Source organism: Myodes glareolus, chromosome 24 (genome assembly GCF_982192425.1).
Source record: "Myodes glareolus chromosome 24, mMyoGla1.1, whole genome shotgun sequence".
Lineage (NCBI taxonomy): Eukaryota > Metazoa > Chordata > Mammalia > Rodentia > Cricetidae > Myodes > Myodes glareolus.
Genome location: NC_142049.1, coordinates 7,427,595 through 7,439,125, shown reverse-complemented (window position 1 = coordinate 7,439,125; position 11,531 = coordinate 7,427,595). Strand labels below are relative to the sequence as shown.

The following is an 11,531-nucleotide window of genomic DNA, read 5'->3' as shown; positions in this document are numbered from 1 at the left end:
CATGCAATACATGCACACAGAGCTACCTCAAGTTATGGAAAAAGATCCATATAATCACATTCACTTTCATCAAAGATGAACAACTGTGCTTTGGGAAAGCCCCACTTAAAACCCTCTTCTGGATTCTTCCAGAAGGCAAAGAATTACTATCCCATCCCTCATCGGTCTCAATTTAAGTTTCGATAGGTTTGTTTAAATGATAGTCCAATTCTCTGCCTGTAAGCGGTGTGTAAAGCCATGCCTGAGACGAGCAGAATCTTTAAAGCTACCCCATTTGTTGCACAGAAAAACTGAGTGGTTTATCTTGCTGCCTGCCAATTTAGAAGTTTTAAAGCATATCAAAGATTTTTCTTTTAATTTATAATATACATGAAACCCCTTATTCTGTGAGAAAAGGAAGATATAGCTAGCCTGAAGGGAATAACAAATGATTAAAAAATAAAATAAAATAAAAACAACTTTGAGTTTTAGAGCTAAGACAGGCGGCCACTTTACAGCGAGCTGGGGCACAGGAGCAAGGCTTAGAGCAGCAGCAAGGTGAACATAGCGCCGTCGTTTACATACAGAGGACAAGGACGTCATGCCAGAGGAGCTGCTAAGATTGGTTAATGAGCTCGGGCTCTTCTTGGATCTCCTGAGCTGGTAACTGCTCTCGGATGCAGTGTCTGTGTCTCTGTCATCGCTCTACAAAACATCACAGCACAAACACAGGGTCTCAATCCGGAACGAGGCAAGGTCAGCGTGTTTGAAGTTGGGAATGAGTCAGCGTTAGAATTGTGTTCAGGCAAGGACGGTATCTTGTTACACACTGAGGGATGACATTGCCCAGAGGCGGTGGACGTGAGGGGTAATTGCTGGGGACTCAGGATGGAGTAGTCCACGGTGGACCTCACCGAAGGGGGCCAGTGCCTGGCTAAGAGAATGATGCAGTGATCTTTCTGCCACAGGGTGACCCTTAGGAGCGACAGAAACATCACCACTGTGAACTTTCTTGTCCCTGTTAATACACCCACATTTCCTAGAGGATATATGTATATATCATAAAATAAAACATCTATGAAATCCTACCAAAGCACTAAGTACTATGCTTAATTCTTTCCATTGTTATTATTGTTGCTTTATCTTTCTTAAAAATCAAATTTTTTACTTAAGACACAATTAAACTAGGAACAATAAAAACTAGTCTGATATATATATATATATATATATATATATATATATATATATATATATATATATATATATATATACTTAACATAAAGCATCCCTTTCGTGACCCTATTGTTGTACTTAACGTTTTGGTACTTTAGGAAAGTATGTTAAATTAGCCATTCACCAGATTTTCGCATATTTCTTTAAAAGTTAAAAAGCAATAGGATACTTATTTTAAATACGTCCCAACATCTATCTGGGACAAGGAGGAAAAACAACAATGACAAATTCAACTGTATTTATTCTTAAAGTTTGTTAGATGTTTTCTCAAAATGTTCGTTATTCACGACAATTTCACTTGGGAATTGCAGGATCTGTGGAGCAGTGCAGCGGCTCCTGGGTTATGGGAGAGTAGTTAGTTCATGCCAGCATATTCCAGCACCATGCAATTACACATCAACATCATGGCTACCAATTATAATGCAGATTAATGAAGGAGGTCAAAGAAAAAAGTTAATGCCTTACACGGAAAAGAAAACAATCTTGTCTCACGAATTTCTAAAACTCCGTACATTTTAAATATGTCTGATGTTATATTCCCATCCCCCACACCCAACAATCCCTTCCCCTCTCTTAGGACAGTTTATATGCCCTACCTAGCATATCAGATTATGAGCACGTTATTGGGAGGAGATGTTGACCTGAGTCAGCATTTTTCACATAGCAGGCACTCAACAAAAGTTACTAAGTTTCAAAGGGACAGCTGGCAAAGGAGCGAGGGCTGGCTTCATCTCTGAATTCTTTAATATCCAGTTCAACCCTGCCTGCTTTGAAAGGTAAAGTGATACGGTTTAATTCCAGCATCTCTGGTGTACAAATCCAAACGTCCTGCTAAGGGCTGAGACAGCAGGTTACAACTGATGGAGAAATTAAAAAAAAAAAAACCTGGTATAATTCACCTCTCAAACTATGTTTCACTCCTATGATCCCCCTACCCCACGCCTGTTACAAGACCTGAGCAGAGCTCCAAAGGTCTAAGACCACAGAAATCGTGTGGTGTTTATGCTGGCTAGCTTCCAGATAATGGTTTAACTACTGCCTCCCTTGAGTGATTTTTTTTTTCCAAACTGTAGTGTGAGGTTCTTAAACATTGGCAAGGACCAAATATTTGTAGGTGTAGTTCACCCAAAGTCCCCAGTGAACAGAAGGACACCCAGGGTGGATGCAGGGTGGTGTTTACATCTCACCCAGACTTCTGCTTACGTCTGGCCTTCTAAGAGAACTGACTTGAGTATAAAGCTTCTCACTTCTCCTTCAGAAACCAGGGCAGAACCTTGAATTACAGGTGCCAACCTTTACCTCCTGTTCGCTGTGTTCCAGGACCATGTTTTATATTTTCTCTGCATTAGCCTACGCCGCCTGAACAACCTCATAGAGTAGTCGCTCAAAAAACCAGTCTCGCTGAAACCAAAGAATTTGCCTGTTCCTGGTAATAATACCACAGTTTTGCTTCATGGCTAGAATTGGAAATATCTTACCGCAGACCACAGGCTCCCAATCATGTGGCAGCAAGAAGCTGGGAGCATACTAAGTCAAAAGACCTCAGGCCAAGTCTGAGGTCTGCCTGGTAGGGGGAGCTGGGCACAGGGAAAAGAACAGGAGTGTTAAGTGCCTGGTACATACTCTGGACTCGATGAATTGTAGAGCACAGCCACACTCCTGCATGGTGTGGAGTAGTTGCCCACATGCGAGTCAGATACGGACTCTAGCCCACAATCTGTCTGTGTGACGATACTTTAACTCCAGAGGCTTTATTTTTTTTTCCCCTGTAACATTTGGGGACAGTGGCGATGCTAACCTCCCGCGGTCACTGGAGAATTTGATGAAATAAGAAATGTAAAGTTCATGGAGCCCAGTAGATCCTCTTGAAAATTTGTATCATTATTGCCTTATTACTCTACCAAGTGCTTTGGAAGTAGACATGCATCCTAGGCCAAGCTTGGCTACAAGTTTGGCTAGGCCAAACCAACTCTTGGCTACAGATGTGTAATTAATTTATGCAACGCACTTCCCCTCAGAGTTCTTATTTTGCACCTATTCTGAAACAAAAGCTTCACATTCTCAAATCTATGCAATCTGGCTTCACTGGCCAAAATAACTGCTGTCTGATTTGAGACATGCCTTGCCCTGTTCCTGGATCAACAACAACACTGCTTCCATTGACTTGGGAGGCAGGGACCAGCCCCACTGACCTCTTTGGTCTAGGCCACAGTTGAGTGCAGACAGCCCAAGCGTGGCAGAGAGAAGCCACTTACTGGGCTCCATTTTCTCAAAGGTGCAAAACATGAACTTGCCTCATCTTGAAGAAACGCTGGAACAGACTTGCTCATCCTTTTGAGTTTGTCAGGGTGGGAAAACTGATTGTCAGGCAGGGAAGGCGCTGTGGAAACTGAAGAGCAGCATGTCAAGTTCAGAATTGGTCACAACCACCGGGCATCGGGGCACAAGGCGAAAACACACTTTGCTTTCATTTACGAACGCTGTTTTGTATGAAGGTTAAAGGTGCAATCATTTGCATGCAGAGTCATGAGTTAAGTGGCATGCGGTTTGTGTAAGTCACATTCAGAGAGACTACAAGGGAGCTGAACCAAATACCAAACGAAAACTATTTGGGGGAAAAAATTCCCACTAGTTCTTAGCTCCTGTTGGTCTTGAATTATATTGTTTACCAGACGTGGTGGCTCAGGCCTATAACCCCAGCAACAGGAGAGGCTGAAGCCAGTGGACTGTAGGTTTCATACCATCGTCAGCTGCATAGCGAGTTCCAGGCCACTCTGGGGTGCAAAATAAGACCACAGTCCCTAAAAGACCCTTGCCTGTCAATGCAAATTGATTTTACTTATGTTTTTCCACATCAGAGCTTTGAACCCTAAGTGCTGTGATGTATTGGTTCATCTCCCCCCCCCACCCCTCCCCCACCAACCAGATCCAGATTTATGACATGCTGCAGGCTGAAAAACTATTTCATTTGGGCAATAAGGATATATGTTCACAATTCAACAGTAAGGATCCTTGGCTATGGAGTGCCTAAGGCTAGGTTTGTTTATTTAGTGATCATGAACATTCCTGATGTGCGTGTGTGTGTGTGTGTGTGTGTGTGTGTGAGAGAGAGAGAGAGAGAGAGAGAGAGAGAGAGAGAGAGAGAGAGAGAGGAGATGTGATACCATGGATCTGATGATGGTCCTCACTCAGAATTATGAGAAGCTATAATTTTAAAATAAACTGTTTTATTCAAGTGTGGTAAGACATGTCTTTCATCCCAGTTCTCTGAATTCAGAGGCAAGTAGATTTCTATGAATTGAAGGCCAACCTGGTCTACATGACAATTTCCAGGCCAGCCCAGGCTACATAAAAAGAGACCCTGTCTCAAAAATAAAAAAAAAAAAAATTAAAAAAAAGAAAGAAAAAGAAAAGAAAGAAATCATCAAAAATATATATTTAGATACCATTTGGGCCAAAAAAATCCTCAATATACAAAGGCCTGGTTTAATAGATCAAGTTAATATACTCTGACTAAGAAAAGATGGTATATGACTTCTTCCTAATACAATAAGTATATGTAAAGAAGGCTTGGACCCTAATTTGCATATCTCTAGTTAGGAAACTATTTTCTTCTTTTGTACATGAATTATAATGTGTAAGCTTTTGATATGGTGAGTAATAGCTATTACAACGAGAGAGTTTATATTTCAAGATATTTTTTACTGTCTGGTCGCTGAATATGTAATTTTTTAAAACAGTTTTTATGATACATCATCTTCAAATTATGTCTTGAACACAATATGAATATATTCATTTGGTTTTATTCTTCAAATTGCCATTAGGAAGTAGATACAAATCAAATGGCATTTCTCTTTATAACTCAAAAGGCACAAATCCAGCCTTAAAGAAATTAGCTAATCTTGTGCCAGGTGGTGGTGGCACATGCCTTTTATCCCAGCACTCTGGAGGCAGAGGCAGGTGGATCTCTGTGAGTTCGAGGCTAGCCTGGTCTACAAGAGCTAGGTCCAGGACAGGCTCCAAAGCTACAGAGAAACCCTGTCTTGAAAAACCAAAAAAAAAAAAAAAAAAAAAAAAAAAAAAAAAACAAACCAAAACAAAAAACAACAAAAAAAAAACCCTAGAAAAAAAGAATTAGCTTATCTCATCTTTAGCTGAAACAAATCTAATGAAGGGAACACAAAACTGAGAAACTGAGCTACATATATTAAATATATGCATATTCTATATCAGTTCTCATCTAGTCTGAGGCTCACAAAGATAAATACATGCACCAAATCCATTCAGGGTCTCATTAGAATACACACTTTATCATTTCTCAAAGAACTGAGGGTGTGAGCATGCATGTGTGTGTTTGTGTGTGCACATCTGCATTTGTGTATGTGTGTATGCGAGTGTGTGTGCGTGTGTGTGTGTGTGTACTTTTGGGTGAGTGTTAGAGAGGAAACAACTCAAGATTAGGAATCCTATGTATATTGTTTCATAAGATTATAAAAATCTTTTTGTTGTTTCATTGTAGCAAAGTATATTGTTGGAGATGTAGATGGGTCAGATTCAGCTACACAAATGTAATCAGTTTCAAATGTAATCATTTTATATTTGTGAGCTCCAGTTATGGATTTTTAATCATACATTTCATTTTTGTCTTATGGTAAGAATGTGTGATTTACTAATGAAAAGACAGTCAGAACCAACTTTTAAAAATCGCTGAAGAAGTGAATTTGCATACAGTAACAGCACATGATTGGTCTATTAGGCTATGAATGAAATCGGAGATATAGGTACATATGTCTGCCTATGTTTTGTTTTCATGCCTCAAACAAAATGTTAAACACAGTAACATAAAATCAGATGCCCAGACTTCAGCACCTCCCAGTTCAAAGGCAACAGGAAAAGTCTCCAGCCATAAGCATCTTTGGGGCAGCCGCTTGTTCTGTCTGCAACAGCCAGACGGAGCGGCCTCCTTGCCTAGGCTTCTCTTAAGAATTTGTCAAGTCATGAGTCAGAGCTCAAATGCCTTTATCCCTGGCAGGAAGACCTGGGAGCAGGCTCGGATTTCAAGCTAGATGTTAGCCATCAGCACTTAGTTTCTCCATCTTCTGGCTCTTCCACTTAGCTGCTCTCCGCAAAAGGCCCATTAGCAAAGGCTGTGGGGGTTATTATACTAAACACTGTGAACCTGAGTGAGCCATCTTGGGTAGCACTGGCTTCAGACCTACAGTGTCTACATTCATGAAAGAGGGGCACTAACGAACCACTTTAAATACATAATTTGCCCTTAAGACTGTGGTCAGACTTATGTAGTGATCTTGATGTCAAAAACTGGGAACAAACATCCTTGTCGTCTAGTGAATATAAATTAGTTGATGGGCATTAGTAGCAAAAGGAAACATTCACTTTGTATAGATTCAAATATTCACCATTTTTAGATAGACTAGTTACTGTTTGGAACCAGTTTCAAATCTTATCATTTAAATGCTGAACACAAGAAATTTTACTTTTATAGATATGTAGGGAGATATATCCAACCATACTATTTATGAACTGTCAAGCACAGTTCTTTGGGGAGGGGGGAATTCTAATAAGCAATAAATTGCTTTATGACTACTGTTGTATAAAAGTTATAGAGACCTGACATGCTCAACCACAATGCAACATAGAACTGAACTGCAAAAAAATAAAAAAAAAATTCCCATTTGATTTTGAGCAAAGTCAAAGACCAGAGAGAAGTCAATAACTTATCAATAGCAATTTATGTAAACACGTTATACAACTCTCTCTTAGAGAAAATACATTCTTTTGGTATAGGCAGGAGTAAACTGTGTTTAATAAGCCCTTATCAGAATGAAATAGTTTCTTTTTGCAAGCTTCAGAAATATAGTAATAATAAGTGCTGTGGTATTAATGGATTAATTCATTAGCACATTTAATGTTACATAGAATGAAACATCTAGTCACCCACGAACAATGTCCTGCTACTCACTTCCTGGTACACACTCATTTGTATCTGGCTCCTGGTCTGCCTTTTGATCTACCCAAAAGAGTAACATCGAGAATAAAACAGCATTTCAGTTGAGGATTAAACAGACAGGAAAGCAAAACTCAAAGGCTAGTTTCACAGCTGAAGTTGCCGAGTTCATCTGACAGGTTTTCTGTTTGTCATGTCCCAGTCTGATCCTACGTTAGCCTCGTTAAAGTCTCCTGTTCAGTTAAAAGTCTCAGATGCAGCCTAGAAGACCTGAGGTCTCATTCCTGGAAGCCACTCCAACACTGCACGGACATGGCAAGGAAGAACCCGGCCAGGAGCATCTGAGATGACGCTTCCGCTCTCTCACTGACTGAAGCACTACATGACTGTAGAAAGGTCACCTTATTTCTCAGAACTTCTTTATTCAATCTTAAAAATAAAGACTAAACCCATTTTCTCATTTATTTCAACGAGGCGGTCGTAAATATAAAACAAGGAAACTAGACATAGAAGTAAAAGAAAAATATTACCTCCGAGACGCTCTTGTGGTGCGTTTAGCATAGTTTAAGTACATATTTTTATGATTATAGCAAAAGCAGCTCACAAAACTTAGGAACTGTCGGCAAATATAAATCATTCATCTGCTCAGCTGCTGAACTGCAAGAATCAGAGTTGTTTCCAGCCTTTCTCCCCCTCCCCCATCAAGGTTCTATTACAGTTAATTTGATAACAAAAGTGTTGCATACTTCAAGAGCTTTGGTTCCTTAATATTTGAAATCAATTCATCTCACTCACACCCCCATCCTTATTCATTTAACTAATCATGGGCAGGTTTTCCTACTCTAGCCCTTAGCCCTTTCCTTGGAAGTTAAAGACTATTAGTTGTGCCCAGAAAAAATCCTAACTGCTAAGATTTGAGAATCAAATACAAGAACAATTTAACCCAGGATCCTTCTCTACTCTTTCTGCTTTCGGAGAGTTCTGCAAGTCGGAGTAACACAAATTAGCTCATACCCACAGAAATATAATTTCCTATTTATAGAAATCCTTGCTTCTCTGGCGCATCTGATGAGATCCTCATGTTATCACCAGCAGAAGCCTGAAGAATACAGGCAGTATTAAATGTACCAAGTCAGTATGCTCTTACAGCTTACGCACTGTCCGATACATACTGGAAAATGACGTTGTTCTATTTATCCAGCAGCTGCATCCCCGTGACTGCCCACATCACCCCAGAATTCAATACACAAGCAAACATGCAAATACATAAAGATATTTACCATCTTCGGCACTACGTACTAAGTCTTCCGGCAGATTATCTACTTTTGCTTGATCTGTTCAGGAAAAATTAGCAAATGGTTAATGTGGCTGACCCTTGATGAGAAGAGAACGAGATTGTCCCTGGGAGCTCCCCGGAGTTGGGAGTGAGAAGCAATTAGTCAAGATGCAGTGATGGGGTGCAACCAAGATGTCTTCCCCCCAAACAGTTTCTTTTTAGATTAGCCACTTGAGTCAGTGTCTTAGCAGACGCTTCCATTTCAGCCCGCTGCGGCTCACATCGGCAACCGGCTGTGCACTGACTCCCATGGGTTAGAAGGGTTAGCTCCAAGCAAGCAATCCGCTGACAGCAGGGGAAAGCGCAGGGCTGAAGCAGCCTCTCTATCCTGCGGCAGAGGGTAAGACTCTGGCCATGACTAACACCTTCCCAAACCTATGGTCATTAGCAAATATTTGTGTCTGTACATCATCGTTTGCATGTGCCTCTGGGAGGCTTGCTTGGGAAGCCAACCGAAGAGATGGAACTGGGGACCAGCTGCTGAGTGGAATCTTGGCAGGCTCGTGTGAGAGTGGGTATCGGTATTTGGGAGAGAGAGCACGCAGGAATACCGGCAGCTCACTTTTTTTTTTTTTAACCCTACACATTCCTGAGCACTTTAAAGCTGCACCATGGAAATAACCCTATACTTCTCAGACAAGAGGGGTTTTGTTTTGTTTTGTTTTGTTTATTAAATAGCACAATTGTTGCCTTTTTCTCCTTTTTTCCTTGGTGCCCATCACTAACGTAAGGAAGGACAATCAGAGCTGTCCAACAGAGGACTAGACTTGCCTTTTCTGGCAGCATTCAGGCGGATGTGGGGGCTGGCCACCTGTTGAGGAGGCTTTAGCAGGAATTCTGCTGCTGAGCGAGGTTGAAATGACCTTCAGGGTCCCCTCTAACCCTGAAATTCCAAGATCCTTGGGAGGTTTACAGCTGTGATCTGAACTAGGAATATTTCTTCCATGCCCTGGGATTGTTTTGGGGACGGAGCTCTTTTCCCTTTCTTTCTCTCTAAACCCCGAATTTTGTTTAAAATCTTAAATTTTGAGTACCTAAAATTTATCCTAAGCCTTACAATGTCAGCAATCATTTGAGTTTGGCAGTGGTTAACTTCTATGTAATAAATTTTCTCATGGTCCTCGGCAACCCCAGGACAGATCATCGCTTCAAAATAGTAGGAACAAAACCCCAGAGGCCGTGGCTTCTAAATCCACTGGTATGGCACGTGAGTCCCGACGTGCATTCTGTCATATCTGAAGCCCTCCCCGCTTCACCAGGTAAGCAACAGCCTGCATGAAACAGTACCTGACATGGTATTCTTTGGCCGATACCAAAAGAAGTGTCTGAGTAGCAGTGGAGTGATAGAAGAGAAAGGAAGGTTCTTGAAGTCAAGGACTGATTCAAATTCATATCAAGGAAAAATGTATTAGGCATCCAACACTGTCATATATAATATGGTCACTTTGTAAAAACTATTGACAGTAGCCTATTTTGAGCCTCTGGTCTACTGTGTAATACTAAGCAAGGCATTTGATCTCCGATTTGACCATTTTGCTCAGTTATAACATGGAGATAGCTGTTTGCCTCTCATGGGCAGGCAGGTGCTTGTGGAAAATTCTTAGGCAACCTGTTGGCTATTCAATAGATGCTAAGGACTAGTACAAACCTCCCCGGCATGATTAGCTACTACAGTTCTTTAAAACTCACTTTACTTGTATTTTTATTGAATTGTGTGTGTGTGTGTGTGTGTAGTCACATATGCATATGTGTGTTGTTTATACCTGAGGTATGCACATGCTTGAAGAGGCCAGAGGTTGAGAAAGGTTTCTTCCTCTATCAGTTTCTACTATGTATTGAGGCAGGGTCTTTCACTAAACCTGGAGCTCGCTGATTGGGCTAGTCTAGCTAGTGAGCTTGCCCTGGGGATTCCTTGTCTCTCCACACACACACACACACACACACACACACACACACACACACACACATTACTCATGCTTGCACCTCAAGTTCTTCAACCACTAAGCCACCTCCTTAGCCCTGTGTATTTTTAAACACTCAAGCTGGGATGTAAACCCAAGGAAATCTGCTTTTCTCAAAATTAAATATCGTGAGTTATTTTAAAAGCAAAGTTTCAGACACCGAAGGGCAAGCTGCTGTTTGAGCGCACTCTGGAAAGCATGGTCTAGTCTCCTGGTGGCACCTGCACTGGGGGGTCGGTGCATGCCAGCATGCAGTGAGGCCACAGAAGAGCGCACAAGCGTTCCTAAGCTCGGGTGAGACATGGACAGTGGGCAGACTTTGTTCTCACTTGCTGAGTCTGATGAAATGTCGTCGAGACTTTTGGAAGGCATTGTCCTAGCCGCGCTCCTTCCCAAAGCTCTCAGAACGGGGCTGTGTTCTTCTTCTGAACCTGTTACGAGACAAAACCGATGAAGGCTGCACACAGCAAGAGCAAAAGCCCCTCTGTCACCAGCGGACACTGAAACCACAGGGCGAAAAGAGAAATTGTATGCCGAGCCTCCCCTACTTCACAAAAGAAACTAAAATATCTACTATCTCTACTATCAACATGCTTCTCGGAGATAACTCTCCTGGTTATGAGGAAGCAGAAACCAATAGAAGTGAGGTTGCCACGCTAATACAAAAGCCCTCTCTGAGTTATCCACACCTCTATTTTAGGCACAAAATTTACTGAGTCACAGCTTGAATCTTCACACTTCACATTCTGGTGTTTGAAGACAGACATGAAATGATTTGGGGCCATTAAAAAAAATGTTAGCAGAAAACCACAGAAGGCAGGATTCAGATGCTTCACATCTGTGCAGGGCCGAGCACATGACAGGCAAGCTCTCCACACCAATAGGAGTGGGATTTCTAGATTTCAAGACTCAGAAAAATTACCAACTAAATGGTTAAAAAAAAGAAAAGTAATCAACTCTTTAATTAACTAAAGCATTTTAAAGTGTAGGGAGGATTTCATTATTTACTAATGCCTCTAGATCTATAGACATTAGATTTTCATTATATATAAAG

General features: G+C 41.2%; 1 protein-coding gene across 11 annotated transcripts in view; it reads right to left on the bottom strand.

The window, feature by feature from the left end:
* Window positions 1-11,531, bottom strand: part of Sytl2 (synaptotagmin like 2) — a 99,774-nt gene that overhangs the window by 18,871 nt on the left and 69,372 nt on the right. For 5 of the 11 annotated variants that reach the window (XM_085682989.2, XM_048435161.3, XM_048435165.3 and 2 more), the window contains exons 9-13: window positions 10,807-10,908; window positions 8,461-8,514; window positions 7,196-7,243; window positions 3,507-3,601; window positions 565-684 (exon numbers count right to left, since the gene is read on the bottom strand). In XM_085682989.2, the coding sequence (XP_085539115.2) occupies window positions 565-684; window positions 3,507-3,601; window positions 7,196-7,243; window positions 8,461-8,514; window positions 10,807-10,908 (419 nt within the window). Of the gene's footprint in view, window positions 1-564; window positions 685-3,506; window positions 3,602-7,195; window positions 7,244-8,460; window positions 8,515-8,923; window positions 9,068-10,806; window positions 10,909-11,531 lie in introns of those variants that run through there. The other 6 variants (XM_085682991.2, XM_048435167.3, XM_048435163.3 and 3 more) reach the window with 4 other exon arrangements.